This window comes from Perkinsus marinus (genome assembly GCF_000006405.1).
Source record: "Perkinsus marinus ATCC 50983 genomic scaffold scf_1104296931952, whole genome shotgun sequence".
Lineage (NCBI taxonomy): Eukaryota > Perkinsozoa > Perkinsida > Perkinsidae > Perkinsus > Perkinsus marinus.
Genome location: NW_003215582.1, coordinates 658,268 through 676,020, shown reverse-complemented (window position 1 = coordinate 676,020; position 17,753 = coordinate 658,268). Strand labels below are relative to the sequence as shown.

General features: G+C 51.8%; 2 protein-coding genes across 2 annotated transcripts; both read right to left on the bottom strand.

Annotated features, from left to right (window-relative positions):
- Positions 1 to 1,663: 1,663 nt before the first annotated feature.
- On the bottom strand, positions 1,664 to 7,043 carry Pmar_PMAR023735 (hypothetical protein; the record flags this gene model as incomplete). Its single annotated transcript, XM_002785963.1, has 20 exons — positions 1,664 to 1,829; positions 1,884 to 1,979; positions 2,021 to 2,092; positions 2,331 to 2,444; positions 2,496 to 2,583; positions 2,631 to 2,748; positions 2,790 to 2,900; positions 2,943 to 3,111; positions 3,159 to 3,275; positions 3,328 to 3,426; positions 3,616 to 3,745; positions 3,867 to 4,018; positions 4,069 to 4,325; positions 4,373 to 4,448; positions 4,519 to 5,627; positions 5,676 to 5,859; positions 5,901 to 6,230; positions 6,278 to 6,370; positions 6,417 to 6,794; positions 6,840 to 7,043. 20 exons carry the CDS (start codon positions 7,041 to 7,043, stop codon positions 1,704 to 1,706), a joined length of 4,023 nt encoding a protein of 1,340 aa, XP_002786009.1. The 3' UTR covers positions 1,664 to 1,703.
- A 1,287-nt stretch (positions 7,044 to 8,330) lies between these two features.
- On the bottom strand, positions 8,331 to 17,583 carry Pmar_PMAR023734 (hypothetical protein; the record flags this gene model as incomplete). Its single annotated transcript, XM_002785962.1, has 52 exons — positions 8,331 to 8,376; positions 8,427 to 8,535; positions 8,592 to 8,691; positions 8,792 to 8,854; positions 8,896 to 9,006; positions 9,057 to 9,204; positions 9,253 to 9,338; positions 9,385 to 9,462; positions 9,689 to 9,809; positions 9,857 to 10,003; positions 10,053 to 10,182; positions 10,238 to 10,365; positions 10,432 to 10,490; positions 10,547 to 10,674; positions 10,719 to 10,804; positions 10,855 to 10,942; positions 10,995 to 11,121; positions 11,182 to 11,289; positions 11,343 to 11,469; positions 11,528 to 11,615; positions 11,662 to 11,733; positions 11,787 to 11,867; positions 11,915 to 12,047; positions 12,092 to 12,142; positions 12,194 to 12,386; positions 12,431 to 12,550; positions 12,598 to 12,653; positions 12,737 to 12,868; positions 12,923 to 13,044; positions 13,138 to 13,193; positions 13,240 to 13,346; positions 13,397 to 13,481; positions 13,529 to 13,656; positions 13,727 to 13,900; positions 13,952 to 14,079; positions 14,136 to 14,199; positions 14,250 to 14,399; positions 14,446 to 14,531; positions 14,584 to 14,695; positions 14,747 to 14,857; positions 14,911 to 15,014; positions 15,060 to 15,146; positions 15,280 to 15,418; positions 15,746 to 15,822; positions 15,872 to 15,950; positions 16,002 to 16,092; positions 16,138 to 16,210; positions 16,276 to 16,773; positions 16,839 to 16,941; positions 17,055 to 17,179; positions 17,224 to 17,468; positions 17,513 to 17,583. The coding sequence occupies 52 exons, from the start codon at positions 17,581 to 17,583 to the stop codon at positions 8,331 to 8,333; spliced, it is 5,931 nt and encodes a 1,976-aa protein (XP_002786008.1).
- Between the last annotated feature and the right edge of the window lie 170 nt (positions 17,584 to 17,753).

The following is a 17,753-nucleotide window of genomic DNA, read 5'->3' as shown; positions in this document are numbered from 1 at the left end:
ATGACCAACTGATTAAATGCAAGGAGTTGATGGAATGGAAGAGAAAAGTGGAGCCCAGACGAAGAGCATAAAGCCCATCAAAGGAGTTGGATAGCTCTCTTAGGTGAAGCACATCTCCAGGCCAAAGGAAGACCCTCTCATGGAGAGGTAATGAGCTGTACAGTCTTGGCCAGCGGTGAATGCCGGAAGACCATGAGGAACGGCCCGCTGGTGTTGTAGAGGAACTTCTATGTTGTGTGACAGGCTGGGGCTTCCAACTACACACCCGAAAGATTCGGAACAGGGATGGGGACTATCGGCAGGATCGGGGACCGGCAGCGCCCGGTCCATCAGCCAACGGAGTGGCTCCAGTTGTGAGCAGGAGATTAATGGAATCGATGATGACATCCTATGCGTGAAGGAGCTGATAGCTCTGTGAGAGCTTTGGGAATGCACATTGCTTGTAGTCGTGCTCAGATACCAACAGAGTTCGGATTCCCAGAGGAGTACTAAGGGGAAGGGGGCACCACCACAGGTTTTACCATGCTTACTATGCCGGTGGGGTCATGTATAGTCCCGCAGTGGAGGATCTCATGGTCGCAGATTTGAAGGCTCACTCGAGCATAATAGCGATACCGAGGATACATCTGTGATGCGGTCCACTGCTATAGATGATACGAATACGGTCTGCAGTGCAGCCCCGTTGGATGAATGTATAGCGACAGTTTGGCCGGTGCACGCAGACTTGTCCCTTCAGGCACGGTTTGGTGGGAAACACTTTGTGCATGTGACGAGTCTCAGCAGCCGAACGGATGATAGCGAATGAATTTACGATAAAGTGTCATCTCATGGCAACATTATCGTATGCTACCATGCCAAGATAAATTACACTATGATGGGGATGGTGTTTTGTTAACTCGAGTTTTTACACACGAAATGCCGGTACGGCACTCACGCCGCTGGCTGTAATCCTGTCAATCGACCTCTCTCATATCCGCGGATATGGTCAGGATGATTAACGGGTTGCGGATCTGGGATGATATTTCCAGCAACGAGGGGTGGACAAACGCCACACGTTTCTCCATGACATTTTGCGTTCGCGCGATGGTCAAGTCCCTGGAAATTTCAGGCCAGAAGAATGAAGGCGCTCTCGCGGGTCTTTTCGTGACCACCTCTCACATACAGCTACAAACAGATTCCAACTCGAGTGTAACCGGAAGAGAGTAATCACAACCAATTTATCATGGGGGTGAATAACTCCGACTTGCACTCCGAGATCGCAGCAATGTTTAGATTGTTCAGCTGACTTAGTACTGGAATTGTTCGACTTCACCTCGAACCATTATAAAACACGCTTGTCCATCGAAGCCACTGGACTGGCTATGAGTGCACAACATCGATCCTGAATAATTTGAATGTGAAACCAGTCCACTAATCGACTAACATCAAGAAGATGAGTACGAGGCATTCTTGAGAAAGAATCGTAATACGCGAGCCATAAGTCGATTGACACTCGTTCATCGTGATTCGCTCCGAGTGTTCATCGCGGTGAGTTTTTTACTGGTATATGAGCAAGATTGAGGTGATTACAACTCATGGTGGACCCCCGCCGTGAGGAACAAGTGACTTGAAGTCGAAGGCGTTGTTGAACACAGATCATATGACATATCTCCATAAATTCAGCTTAAGATCACACAAACATTAATAATCCAATACGTCTTAAATCAATCAAGAACTTCCTCTCCATCAACTCCACGGGGCACCGTCTCATGTACAGCCCTACGCAGATCCGACTCAATTCTCCGCTGATGCTGCAGCTGGGGCTCCACAATCGCCATATATGCAAATCGCTAAGGATGTGTGAGGCAGTCGTACAATACTGACAGGCCTAACCTTATTCTCACCTGCACGGCACCAACCATTGTCTCGATGGACGTCAAAGGCTCCTCGACCGCTGCTGAGTTATCCAATCTAGTCCCATCCTCAAGATAGAGCGGCCCCTGATGGATGGATGGGAAGCACTCAAAGAACGAAGGCTCACCTCGCCCGCCTGATCAGCGTCAGCTTTCTTACCCTTGCTTGCCTGTCGCTCTCCAAGGGATAGCTTGACAATCTGAATTATTTGGTCGTGCACTTGAGCACCGTACTAATAACATCCCTCTTGCTCGAATCGGAAAGTGTACACTGTTTTTGTCTAGAGAACAGTCCCCCAATTTGTGATTATCCAGAGTGAGCGACAGGGCGATCATCAACTACAGTATCCAGTGAAGTAGGCACCTCCACTAGATACTGTAACTGTCTCGTAGCTATTGGTCAATATTGACTAGTGCAGTTCTAACAAGGCAGCCGACCTCTCTGCAGAGCATAAAGAGCTCAAATAACTTCTTGTCCTCGTTGGATATCCCGTCACCACCGCGTCTGTCTGGATGGACCATACCGGCGACGAAACGCCATCGCGAACCAACCTAAAAAGAAGAGACCAACATGTGTGGACGTGTCCTGTCTTTGGCTATTACCTTCTCGTCGGCCGAGCCATCGCGCGGTAGCCCCAGCATCATCCGGGCTAGACGTACAAGGCGCTGTTTACTCCCAGCCTGTCGCCATCTGAAGACTCGAAGTCATCAATAAACCGATGCAGGAATGAGAGTGACCTCCGAATCCTCGTATAGAGCTCTGCTCCTAGGCTGCTGCCGATGCCACTGCTGAATACAGAGGCAACGACAGCCAGCAGGGCAGAGGAAGGGACAAGTGTCGTTGAGAAGAGGAAACCTGGGGAGAGCATGAGCCCGACACTAGCTGGATGCACTCACCCGCAACCGCAGCTGCCGTCCCACTGAGAGTAACACAGGCATCCGACAAGAGCTGTTCTCGAGAGTGGACAGTGAGGGCCCTGAGGGCCAGCCACAGGAGGGAAACTGTGCCTACAAAAAGAGGTTTAATACAGTCTGAAGGAGGTCGCTGACCAGAAAGTATGGCCACATTAGTGACCCCAGCAACGTTGGCGAGAGTCCAACAGCAAGCCCCGACCGCTGAGCCTCTACTAGCGGCCTCTACCACACATCGGTACACATCCTTCTTAGAGCAGCGTTTATGCTGCAGGTCATAGAGAGACGTTGCCAGGGCGAATCCACCCTGCGAGATCAGAAAAAACTTACTCCAGCGATAGACATGCCGTTTACCTGGAGGAGAGCACTAGCCGCTGCAGTCGCCGGCAGGCTGACAATTGGCGACTGGGGGACGGTTGGCGTCGGCAGAGGCGCCCAATGCCAAACAGACGGAGGATGGGCGACGGTGAACTGAACAGAGGACGAGGCATCGTTGGAACGACATGGTCTCAGTGCTGCTTACCTTCTGGTAATGGTCTATGAGTATGTTGCCGTTCTTATACTCGAACATAGGGACATACGTTACACTATTGGGAGGCGTCATCGGACCATAAGTATACACCTATACGAGGACGTATACAGTAAGCCCATACACCGAACCGCATGGTGCACCATCGGAGTCGCTCCAGCTACCACTGAAGATGTCGCTGTCGCTGATGCGATGGCCGCCGCAGATGAGGAGACACCAACACTCATTGATGTACTTGTCTGAGACGAGGATGGAAGGCCACTCCCAGTGTACCAAGGTTACCCCTTCTCGTGCACTGGCCCTGTCCGGTTTGGGCAGCAAACGCTGGTGATCTGCGACTTCCTCCTCAGGCTCCGGCTCGTAGCCTGGTGGGAGCTGCGACGTTAGTGGTGATATGAAGTCCCACATGAATCTGAAGGGATAACAGAGCGATAGGCTAGTATTGGCATCCGAACACTATCGAAGTCCGGAGCCCTACCAGAGGGCAGCAGGTGCGCTTCCTGGCAGCAGAATCTCGACATTCGAGTACTCACTCAGATTCTTTCTTGTTGGTGAGGGGCCCATCAGCTAGCTCTATCCCCCACTTCGGATCAGGGGCCAGTAGCTCCTCGTCACGCTCATCCTCATCATTGGTAGACCCTTCGTAGTCACTGCCCACCTCTAGGCCCTCATCATCATCGTCCACCTAAGCCATACGCTACTGCAACGCAGCAGACGTGGAGCCTCATCCCTTACCTCATCCCATGCATTCTTCACTCTCGACCATGTGTCCAATAGCTTGCTGCCCACCGCAGACAATACGGCGATGCTCATGCTGGGCTCGGCGCGTGGCAGATCGAAACGAATCTGTTCCGGAATCGTGGTGAGGGTTGGAAGGCTGTTGGCCTCTCCTACAGTCCTCTCTAGATTCCTCAAATCGGAGAGTCTCATCGACACATCTTCCGTGGGTAGGGCTATCTCCATCGAGGCCTCAGACTGAGACCATAAGGAGCCTGAATTGTGATAGGATGGAACAACGGCTGAGTAGCCAAGACATCACCTAGCTCCTCCAGAGTGGGTTGCCGAAGGACTCTGTGAGGCTGAGAGGCTCTGTGGCTATCAAATAGGCATACTCCCTGAGACGGAAGGGCTGGCTCCACGGTGGATAAAGGAGCAGGGCTACAGCTAGTGACTAGAAAGGGTTACCTTGGATAAGCCGGCCACTCGGACACAAGGGCAAACAACAGGCGTTCGAGGCTGCCCTTCTGGTATGATACGATCTCCACTGCTGTCCTCGAGGGCAAAGAATGGCCTCACAACGTGTAGTCGACTCAGGACAGCAATGGTGAGGGTCGTCCCTGAACCACCACCACCGCCCCCCAAGAGCATGAGGGCAAGGAACGCCCATCGCCTGACCGCTGGCATCCGACGGTTTGAACACGTGGTCTGGACGTAGTGAAAGAACTGCATCTTGGTGAGCCTCACCGTAAGCACGCCTCCATTTCCTGGTCGGAGCATGTGGAAGAACAGGGAAGGCTTAGTAGATTGGTGACCACCAGCATGAGGATGAGGCAAGAGCTCCTCATCAACAGCCCCATCGTGAACATCGCCGATATCCTTATCAATCTCTGTGAAGTTATCGTCCATGATATCCATCGGCAAGGCTATCCGAGTGACCCCTTTCGAGCCCAAGCCGGGAATGTTCATCATCCATTTGCGAGCGTCCATGGTAAAGGGTTCCCTATGCTCCCCCCAAGGGCATTGAGACGTGACCGATAGTAGTAGGTCGTAGTGCAGTCGCTTAGCAGGAGGCAGAGTTTCCAAGGGCACTGGGACGACAGTGAAGCTGTAGTAGAGAGGATGCTGGACAGCAGAGAGCCATGACGAGCCACCAGTAGTAGAGTGGCTCTTACGGTGAGGTAGTAGGTCGAAGAGTCGGCCGCTGACTGGTAGGATTTTCCGAGGTTGCCCTGCCCCTGCTTGCAGCGCGAGCTCACAGTATGTGAAGCCGAAGAACTCCGAGGCAGTGGCGTGCAGTTGGGCACTGAGGATGCGTAGTTCGTCTCGGGCCAGAGGGATGAGCAGGGGAGGGGAGGAGGCGTTCAAGGGTGCGAGGAAACGTAGGAATGCACCACAAGACGACGACCGCAACTGCTGTTCCAGGTAAGGTAGCAAGTAGCATCTCAGACCACTGACCAGCGGTAGAAATCTAGCTAATACGGCATTGCAGGTCGCAGAGGACTGTTGGGAGGGTGAGACACGTAGGCGCCATAACGCCAGCTCTATAGTGGAGAGAGCCTCCGACAGTATGATGCCTGATGGACACCGCACAAGGAAGGATACCCCTAGGATAATAGAGCTACCTGCGAACCGATGAACGGCTTGGATCCCTCTGGTCGTCAGAGCCTGCTTTCTCCCATGCTCGCTCTCATCAGATGGTCCCAATACGAGGGACCTCTCAGGCCCAACCGAAGGATCAAAGAGGAGCTCATCAGCAGTTGAGCCGACTAGTTGGTCCACTCGGGACTTGAGCTCTCTCAAGTTGACCTTAGACATACAGTTGAGCCCAGAAACATCGACGAGCCTACCTGGGAGCCCAGCAAGTCCTTCAGAGGACGGAGGAAGAATTCTCGTCTGATCCGCTGTAGTTCCGTGAGGGCCTTGAAGGGTCTGCCACCATCGGACATAACAGCAGCAACAACTCCAGCGACAGCTTCCCTGTATCGCGCCACGACATCGTAGTAGAGATAGGCTCGTAAGGCACCAAGCAGCCAGTCCGAGAAGTGTCCAAGGAGTGAGTGGATGGAGGCAGTAGCCATCCCAGGGGCATCAGGGGGAACAGTCGACACCACAGTTAAGCACAACTGTATCATGGGCAGGATATAGGATGGGGCTCTCTTGGGAATCAACGCTGCTACCTGCGATGAACGATGCAGCCTAGGACAGTCGGGGCCATGGGTCGTACCATGGGCCCAGTCATCCGGATGCTGGACAGATGCCGATTAGCTCCATTAACGCGACGTAGCAGATCCGACAGGAGGCGACATCTCAAAAATGTCTGAGTAAACTACACCCTTTAGGAACCGCCAAGAATCATTCCTTACCTGCAGCCTAGTGGCCGCCGCATGAGCTCGAGACCGCTCAAACCACTCTCTAACTGCTCGTTGGATTTTCACCACTCGACCATGTACGAGCCAACCATGCTTGGAGTCTCCCCAGTCCACCACGACCCGCAAAGAGCCACCCCATATGCTAGCACTCTCGAGTGTGGCAGTATCCAAAGGAATACCATAGTGCTGATCTTGCGGTGATACCACCCTCAAGGTGAATGACGTTCCACGACCACCAACACCACACCGTAGCATAGCCCTCGATTCGAGTACAAGGAAGACCTTAAAGAGAGGCAGACCGGTCGAAAAACGTAACCGACGTTCCCGTGCTCTAGCCGGGAGTTCGCCGGCCAGGCCCAGGTCCAAGACAACCTATAGAAGCATATGAATACCGCTGTCGACCATGAAGGACATCACCTGGAGCGAGGCCTGTAGGACAGTCCCTCCGTCCAAGTCGTCAGCTGTAAAGCTGTCCACGACGCCCCGGGCTGGTTTACGACGGTGAGTAGCAGCAGTTGAAGAGGTCACAGTGCTCTTTTGGGAGGCAACCGTGCCTTTAGGAGAGGAGCTGGCCCGCTGGCCCTCCTGACTACGACGTCGATGTTTTCGTAAACGAGGCATTACGAATACAGGAGCTCAAGTCTAGGAAGCATGAGGTAATCTAGCCAATATTTGCCAGCACTATGAGTGAAAGAATTGACCGAAGTAGTCGTCAGAAGTTGTGGGGGAAACATACCAGTATGCCCATTGACACTGGCAACACCAGGCACCCCAAGTATGGAAGCTCTCGCTGTGTTATATAACACTACATAAACGATGAACACAGTGTAGCATGTGAGCGGAGGTTCCTGCGAGAGCAGTATGATGATGAGCTGAGCAACCCAGCATCATGACGTACACTCCCTGCAACAGCATACCCTGTCACTGACAACACAATACTCACACCAAGATCGAGACATCTACTCATAGGAAAACACTACCTCCCAACTAACGGATTCAGAATGACTACTACGACACTCATAGTTGTGTCTGGCATGATCCGAAGGGAGGCACAGGTTTGAAGCCTGTCTGCGGTAGCCTCGCCTGAGCCTGCACTCATTGCATTCACTCTCACTTCCCTGCCGTAGAGACGGGACCTTTTTGGTAGCTACGATTACCGAGTATTCAATGCCGTACCCGAACGAGGTGACACACACGAGAAGGAAGAGGGCCTATTTAGGATGCTTCACTAGTGCCGTGCTCAAAGGTAGCCTGAACATTCACTGAGGCCACGTTATCACACTAGAGTCCATGAACCGCCGTGGCAAAAACTCACTGTGGCCAATGATGAGTACCCAGGTTTTCCGTTATAGTTATGCATAGGCATAACCTGTCGGCGTGGACCGTCCGGACTCAACGCCTACCATCTTTTCGATACAGAACCTCGGACGGATAGCGATAAGCCCTCGAAAACTACACACTGCCCGCTCCCAGTAGCCAGACAGGGCATTGCAGAAGCTACGACATGAAGTGGACCATCACTCCATCATGAGAGTAAGAACCCTCTGATAGCCGCAAAACTTTGGACCTATCTCCTGATGGGATATGGTGAAAGAGGTTTTCGTGCCGGGAACACCAATCTTGTCAGGAAAATCCCGAGCCCCAGAATTGAACCCGGGATCTAGCTAGGTCGACGCAGGTGTACTAGGTCTTCTCGTCACGAATGCCTAGTTGGTTAATGCGGATAATTTGACTCAATTACAGCCAACTGCGGTCACACTCCTGCAACCACGCTCCGAGGCGACACGTCGGCAAGGTGTGTCCGAGCAACGTTCAGCAGTCCCAGAGGGCCCTTGAATTGATGACCAAACTCTACATTAGATTGTATGCTAACAAACGTTGAAACAGTAGCAGTCAATGTAACCACCCTCAAAGGTCCTCATAGGAAGCGGCTTGTCGTCCAGTCGGTGTGCCCCTAGAAACCAACCAGAAGCCTCCCAAACAAAATTCTACTAGCAGCCTTACGCATTGGGAGCAGCGGCCGACCCGGGTGCTTGTGAGCCCTTCGCCGCAGCAGCCTGCAGAGCTCCGAAGAGTCTATTGAATGCTGAAGAGGTCCCCGCACCTGCAGCACCTGGATGAGGACAACACCAGCAATCAATAGAGGGATGGATAAGTCTAGTCAGTTACCTTGACTGGCTCCACCACTGCCTTCCGAATCACCACCAGCACCCGCCGTGTTGGCAGGCACCGCCGCAGGCACTGATGTTGTTAACTCCACTATTTTAATCTGATATGAAGTAACCAACAGTATCACTACGCACTGCGGAAATGACAGAACTGATCATACGACAACATAATAGAGCCCATTAGACTAGTGTGAGTGTTACCTCAGCTAACACACTCTCCAATTGGGTCGGTGAGAGGTCACCCAGCATAACCTCGGCTCCGTGCTGAAAGCCCATCATCACGCGAGAGGACACTGATGACTTACCTCAGCAACAGCCTTGGCTAGGTCAACTACAAGATCCTTCGCCCGCTTGTAGTCAGCCTCTAGACCATTGGTAGTGACCAGAACGTGGAGTCGAGCTGAGCCTTGCAGAGCCTACAGAGAAAGATAGATGCTCGATCTCAAGGCCGGCCACCAAGACTCACCGCGCTCTGATTGCCAGCTAGGCTGAGCTTAGTCCCCGGGCACTGGGAGTGGACATGCTCAAAGTGAGCATTCCTATCACCACACAGATTGTTACGCAACTCATGCCAGCCCATAAGCTGAGCAGGCAGCTCCACGCGGCACTTGTAACTGATGAGAACAGAACTGTCGACAGCCTGCTGAAATACGTCCATGTACAGTGCTGGTCCCTGCGCGGTTTTCTGCGACGCTCCCAATGGCTTCTTCAATAGACGATCCACCAAATCGGTCTTCCGTCCGGTTACCTAAAGTAGCAACCTAGCCCTAGCAGCACCCTTCCATCAACCCTACTGGCAGGCCCTGGGCACGAAGCTTCTCCCGGAGCTGTGCTACTGACATCGCCATGTATTCTTCTCGTTGATTCTGGGGCTGAGCAATAGGACCAATAGGAAGTGACACCAGGGATGTGCAACGTAAGGCGTCAATCGTGAAGGTCCACTCGATAGAAACGGTATGCAAGCTGAATCCCGACTACAACGCCTAGTGATTCAAGACGGTATGCTAGACCGATACGACTCCTATTATATCTTATAGAGAGTATCGGCAGGAGCCAGTGGGAGGACCAAATGCCGATTGTCAGATCAACGAGCCTTACTGCATGATCCGAAGCATCATCCACTATGACCGCGTCTTGACCCATCTCCCCCTTGATCGTCGTTGGTCTAGCTTCTGTAGGACTAGGCGAGGGAACAGCAACGGGAGCCGCTATAGGGACTCTGAGAGTCAACAGAAATGAACCCCCACCATACAGAGACACAATTACCTCTGTGGTGGTTCTCCTTCATCACCATACTGAGCTCTGACCTCCCCACCAGCAGGACCACCAGCATGCCCTGCTGCCGCTGCAGCTGCTGCTGTATGCAACAACACGTCATCAGGTAGCAGCCATTCCACAGCAAAGCCGATGTATCTGCTCGGATAGTCCTGGTGGAGGAGCAGACATGGTGGATCAGCCCTACGGAGGCTCCATTTCGGGCACACGGTCAGGTGAGAGGCGTTCAAGCAGATGGTCCCCGGGTCGATCCCCGCTCTTGACACTTTGCTGTTTGACGCTAGACTTCAATGCAGTGACGTCACCGGTGTTAGTCCCTATAAACCCAAGCACAGCCCGTCTCATTCACCCAAGCACCAGCACCTCTCCTACCTAGCCGCCCGGTCTCGCGTATCTCCTTGTTGATGAGGTGTACAGACAGATTACGTGGGAACAAGTTGAGGGCTGTGAGCTCGTCATCTCCAACAGTATGAACCATAGCCCACGGGTAACGTAGATATCTGAATTAGCAGCAGCAGCAGCAGCAGAATCATCAGCATTCCGAACAAGCGGCCTGTTGCCATTACAGGAGTAGACGATGATCCCTCGCTGCGCACTGCACTGATCCAACAAATGTTCTAAGGATCTAGCATACGAAGAAATAAACATGTCTGAGCATAAAGCCAGCCGATCCTGACCAACCTCAACACACATATCCTTATCAACCTTATCAGGCAACTCCTCCATCGCTTCAAGGAGGCTAGCTACCTCCTCAGCCCCCTTCATCGACAGACGACACCTCTGCCCGACATCCATCCAAAATCGATCATCTGACATCACCATCCTGAGCCCTATTGGCAACTCGCAGGACTACCTTCAATGGGCTGGCCCTCCGGTGCTGTTGCCCGTATCCTCCCAATGAGCCCGATGGGTTCCAGCTGCCACGGTTCAAACCAGTACCTAGAGGATTCCATGTCCAAGCAACGGTGATGCTGATGGTGAGAACCTACACCCCACTGACAGCAGGTGGCTGAGCCGGCCACAGTGCGAAGAGCTGGAACAGAGATGAGTACACCGAATGACGAACTGCTGGAGAATCTAAAGTTCAAGACGATAAGATGCAGAACAGGTCATCTAGCGAGCATCCTACTGATAATCCGTTTCCTCTCCTCCATCTTATCATCAAACTCCCCTGGTTGTTCCCTCTCCTTGATCGCCACTGATGCCTCTATTTTCCGGGTTGATGGTATCAATATGCGTGTGAGATTCGAGTCCGTCTACACCATGAACAAGCAGATGATAATGCAGCACTCCCCATCTACTACTGCTACTATTACCTTCGCCTCTATGCCCTGTGCATGCAGCCAGTGTTGTAAAGCATTAACCTCTTTATCACGATTGTCACCAAGCGTAATCTCCAAGCCTTGGATACCACCCCCAGGCAACTGAGCATGCAGCAACCACTGAGACCTATACCACTCCTCCTCCTACTCCTTACTGCTCTAGCTCCTCCATCATCAGCTCCTCCCGAGTATCGATCCATATCCTCACGCTTACCCATGCCACTCTGGTACTTGGAGGAGCTTTCCAGCCAATGGAAGGCATCACACAGCGGTGGCAAGGCCCTAGAAAAAGCAGCGTCGGGGAGGAGGAGGACTCGCAAGAACCATAAGGGGCACTCACCCATGGCCTCTCTGACGCTCAGACTCAAGGCCGCGTATGATCCGAATAAGCATCGATCGGACAGCTCTAGCCTGGGGCGGCTGATCACCTGCAATAGGCCTTCAGCAATCAGCGATGATGGAGCCTAGCATTACACTTGACCAGTACATGTATCCTCGCCTCGGTATCGAAGTGCCTCAGATCAGGCATCTCTTCCGCGCCTCCACCTGATCCATCAGGACCATTATACCATCATCGCACTCCTACTACTGCTACTCACCAACACTACCGTCCTTCATACCCATCCCTCGGAAGTATATACGGCTCTGTGTGGCCGACTCCATCTCCTTATGATTCTGGCCTGACCACCCACCCAACTGCCCATCTCACTACCCCTGGCAGACCCACCTCTCGAGCCCACGATGGCCCTAACAGCATCGCGACCAAGCATGCCCGCACCCAACAGCTCATCGAGGAAGATACGTTCAATCCACTTGTACTTCTGGTCAGGGAGTATAGGAGGCGGCGTTGACGGGAGTACCTATAACAGGAATATGACCCCACAGATCTGCTTCAGACACCTACTGGCTTGATACTCCCAGTAGAAACACTAGCCTCATTGTCAGCCGTTGACGCCTAATACAAGTAGCCTGTCGAAGACCCCCATCCTCCGGGATGAGCCCTCACCTGATCCTGACCTCCACCCTCTTCTGACTTCACAGCATTGGCGTCAGCAAGAGCCTTTTCAAAGTGCTCCTTCCAGCTATTCGGCAGCCACTGCCCAGCGTTGTACAGTATGCGGACCATCTCCACTATCTCATCACTCCACTGCTTCCCCGCCGCCTCTGCACTAGCAATGGCTTGCTCAACATCCAGGTACCTGAGGAGATCCATTAACGAGCGCACGACCAAGCCCAACCCTACGTTCGATTCAACTGGAACTGCTCTTGATAATGTCGATTCTTAGCCCACTCCTGCGCTCTTCTACCCCCTCGCTTCACGCATTCCAAGAGCACAAACGCGCTGTGGTTACATTGACAGAACCTTAACGAACACCCATCGACCCAGCAAGCAGACAGGACCATCCCTACCGGCAGCGGGTAGTGCAGGTGTGACCTTGATGAGCTCCGTGACAGTTCCAACACACCTGAGTAGCAACATCGATACCACGAAAAGAAAAACAACACAAGAATCGAGATAATGAGAAGTGTGATACCACAAAAGACTGACCTTGCGTCTAATCCCACAGTCAGCTGGTTTATGGGTAATATCATCACAGTTGAGGCAGAGTGCCCCCTGTATAAAGGCATCCCTCATCTGCTGGCGGGATAACCTCAATGGTCTGATAAGCTCTGTCGGGACCTACCGATACACCCCCTTTCTACATCCCTCCAATAGTCTTACTACTGCTATTACCTCCGGGTCGCTCTCCCCATAGTCATCCTGGCTCTCATGATCATCATAATCCGAGACCAGCTCCTGCAGCTGAGGCTGTAGAGGCCCCAATGGCAGTGACAGCAAATATCTCGGTATACGCACTGAAGAGACGTCAGTGGCCCAGATAACAACAATCACGCCGCACACATGCTATGAGTGTCTACATCAATTTACAGATAACCCGGCCTTAGTACCCGATCCAGCCTCGTCTCCCAACAGTCGAGATATCTGTTTGATGCCCTCCCGATACCTGATGACCGACTGCATCACTACAGACAGGTCACCTTGTATAGTACATAGCTCTCCTCCTCAGTCCACCAATGAAGTGCACCTTATCGTAGTCAATGATAACAGCACCTCCATGACGCAACCATCTCGGCCAAGCCGCGCATGCTGCCCGAAGCTGATAAGATCCGACCACTAACCAGAGTAGCAGCGGCAGGATACTACTACCTTATCTACAATGTCACTCCGCCTGCCACCCTTAGGCAAGAACCATACATGATTCTGCTGTCGATTGAGACTACACTCAGGATACCTAACAAGCATGAATGCCTCAGCCGCGGACCGAGCCTGCGCACGTACTCGTCAATGATAAGCGTTCGGTAGTCTCCAGCGAATACAGTGAGCTTTGGGCTCACCAAGGCAACATTACAAGAGAGCAGTGGTTGAGTCGGCTGCTCTCTCTTGGCCGTCAATGGTGGCTGGACAACCTATTATAAAGAACATTATACCAAGCTCTAACCAGGGATCGAACCCGGGACCTCTGCCCTATCCCCCTACCGGCCCATCCTCTTGCCCTCCCTTCTGCAGTACACTCTGAGCCAGCTCATCAGCAGCCACTTGATACTGTTGTCGTATATGATGTATCCACTGCAGCAAATCCTGCATGCTTAACCAAAGTCGCTGGGGTCGGTACCCAGCCGCAGAGGGCTCTGGTGGGGACACTGAGTTCATCTGAAATCATATGACTCAAACTTCACTGCATCATCACCAGAGCAAACTCACCGAGAGCGTACAGCTGAGACGAGGAGTCTCGGCGACCCAGAAGGAGTCCCATTGAACACTCTCAGGCTCCTGCTGCGTGATACGGTACCGTAGTTGCGATGGATAGTTGTTTATACCCAGCTCATGAACTGAATGATATCAATATAGTAGCCAACATGTTGAATAGCAGTAGTTGACGACCTACCCTTCTGATCGAGTAGATCCCGCATAATCACTTCATTCGATATCATGCCACCTCGGCCGCGAATCTATACGAATGAAGTTGCAGAGCCCAGGGATCGAACCTGGGACCACTTACCAGCATCTCAACCGTCGTCCATTGTTCCTCCCCTGACAACCTATCCATAGTAAGCATAGACGCATCCTCGCCGCTCAGCCTCATTGGCGGCTGTGACACTAGATGTGAATCCATATTACTGGACATTTCCATTTGTATCAAACCCCACACCTAACACCACCTTATCTACTCATTCCGACCAACAGAGAGAGCTTACATGCATCGACAGGTCACTCTTCTCCACAGCCTCCTGGAACTTACTGTGCCACGTCAGATCCAGAGCACCAGGGTCCAACATGCGAGCTGAGATAAACAAAATGCGCGTGCCAGGATTCGAACCTGGGTCCGCGCTTACATATAATGTCCACTTTAACATGCAGAGGCACCCTGAACTTGTTGCAAACAGCCTGTATCAACTCCAACTCCGAAGATGTTGATTTCGAGAACTTGTTCACTAACCGATGAATCTGATGAATGAATCTTGCAATCTTGCACTTCCTCGCTATTCCTCAACTTACATCCTTGACCTTCCCGCGATTATACGTCTTATATATCTCCTTAACGACATTGAACACTTGTGCTTGTCGTTGCGTGTTCTGTTTCTCTCGATAAGTCTCAACGACGGCAGCCTATTCCATGCAACCATAATGCACCCAGGATCGAACCGCGCACCCGACACTACCAGCCTATCCTCGTCAATAGTAACCCCGTATTTATCACATATGGCCAAGTACACATACAGCTCCCTCGACCTATACTGCGTGAACACCGTGTGCTCGATGGATCCTGAGGGATTCCATCATGACGAATAAAGCCATCGCAAAGGCCTACTGAGCAAGTCCGGGTTATACACAGCCAACTCCTCCCTTATCAATTCCATTATACCATATTCTGGGCTGCTCGGCGGATAATACATACCTGGACAACCATCGTAGTTCTGGCCACTAGAGACACATTGTAAGTCCACAGTCCAACAGGTGCTGGAGGATTCCCGATGTAACAACAGAAGTAGCCCTAGGGGCATTGCGTGTGAATACTCCCCTAGTAGTACCAGGCTTGTATCCTCGACCTTCATCATATTTCTGTCGAATGGCTGCCACCACCTGCATCTCCTGATTGGCGTTCTTAGCCATGATGTCTTCTATTTCATCCAACTTGGCCGGGTTGTACGTCGCATAAAGTGACCGAGCCTGATGGGAAGGTCCATAACCAACCGCTCACAGTCCTAGACTCTTCATCCAACCTTGCTTTAAAGTAGTCACCGTTACCAGTGTTGTGAAATATGCACATGGTCAACTACATGTCTTGACGACAATATAGAAATCGGAGAGATCTTCGGTTTCTGAATATTCCGGCCCGAATTCGTATATAAACTCTTATTATTAGTGAGGAATCCGAACACACAGTCCAACACTGCCCGTTACCCTGCATCATTGTACGCCCTTCACCAACCTCAGAGCCAACAGCCGATGCGCAGGAGCCCCCTCTCCCCAGTCCGACTCGAACCCTAGTCTTACACTAGCCAAAGAGTAAGCAGCGAAGTCCTCCATAGTCCGATAGTTCTTGATATTAGACTGTATCGCGAACTCCGCGCCTAACTCGATGTGTCACCACCCTACCTCCCACCCCTCTACCACTATTACAGTCCACACCATACTTCTTGCATATGCTCTCATATAACGCCTTCAGTGTTGCCGAGTACTTCGCTATCAAGCCTGGCATCTGATCAACCACACGAAGCCATTCTAATCCACTGCCAACCTCCACTGTTACCTCCGATAACTTGCTAGGGTTCTTGGCAGCATAGACCAGATGGATGAGTGTACAGATATCTCCCTCATCCGTGTCCTCAGTCTCGCCGAACCTGAGCGTAACCATGGCACTAGAGAGGCTCATTCCACAGGCTTACATTTCGTTCTGTGCTTGCGTGAACTCGGCCACTATTGGGTCCTCGACAGTCTCGATGGGCTCCTCCATCTCAACTGAAATATTTGACTGCTGTCTAGCGGAGCGATGCAAAAAATAACTTCTCCACTATGATTATTACCATCATCAGACCCCTTCAACAAGGCATCGACATCAACGTCAGCTACACTGCCAGTGTCACTAAAGTCCTCCATTTTAGTAGCACCTTCGTCCGTTAGAGTCGACATCCAGGAGCATATTGCCCGCAGTGTTGACACGTTCATGAGGTTATAAGAAGGGGACCCAGTAGCATGAACATGATGATGCCTATTGAACCAGTCCTGGAGCATCTTAGACGTTGTCGCTGGTTGTAGTCTCAGCTGACGAGCCAATCTCAATAGACACTCCTTTAGGTCCGACAGTGTGGCCTCGTCCAGTCCTTGCAGATTGACAGCCATACTCCACATAAGGTCCACTACAGCTTGCTCATATTGGAGATCACTCATCACTGAGGACTCCACATCCGTGCCATAGAGATACTCTATGAACAGCTTATTGAGCTTAGTCTCAGGTAGATACCGAACGCCCGCCGTATTCGCTACTCTCAATACTGCATTCTGTTTCAAGTCATCAACCATACCTGAGCATGACCAACACATGGCCTCGGCACATGACTACTACTACTACTACTACTACTACTACTACCGAATAAGCCTCCACGGAACCTGGCCACAGGTATGGGTCTAGGAGCTGCTGGTGCTCTGTTGGTGCCGCCCATAGTAGTATCCGAAGGGCTTGCCTGATATCCCTACCAACACACATCAATAGGACTACACAGTTGAGGACAGGTCAACGACTGGATGTTCCGTGATCTTGATCCGACAGCATAGACCGAGGCGAGAGCCATGGTACTGCTATTACCTTCATCTTCTCGTCCTCATTGAGCTTTCCAGTTTGATAGTCCCCCGCAGCGCCATTGAGTGGTTCTTCTTTAAGATCGTCATCATCACTAGACTCGCTATGCGACGTATAGTCATCTCCAGATGCTGAAGAATGAGATCCAACCCCGACATGGTATTCGTCTCCTCACAGCTCGATCGACTTGGACTCCGTTTCCGATACACTTTCCGTACTACACCTGCCGGACTCGCTACCGACTCGGTCAGCTTCCGGCCTCTGAAGCGCTCCTTCTTCTGCCGAAGTGTCTGGGCATGCTGATGCTTATAGTAATCATTAAGCTGATACCATACCTCTTTCACATCATTGAGCCCGGATCCAATGTTGCCCGATGGCTCCCACGTGAGCTCTCGAGAATTCTTCCACTTGACTAAGAACCTACCCAAGCATGCCTCCACTGCATCACAATACCATCTCAGTACTCTTCCTTCCTCCCAGATATCTTCCGCACGTCCAACAGAGCCTGCACTTCGTAATACTCTGGTGAGGCCATGACTACTACCAAATGGAGGAGGCAGAGGACGAATTGAAGACGACGTCGAGGGACGAAGAAAAACTAACTTTTCCAATACCACCAGAGGCATCCAATTACCCCCGTATTAAACACTGTAAAGCCAACAGAAGCCGTGCTAGAATTGGTACTCATCTCAAGAGACACCATGA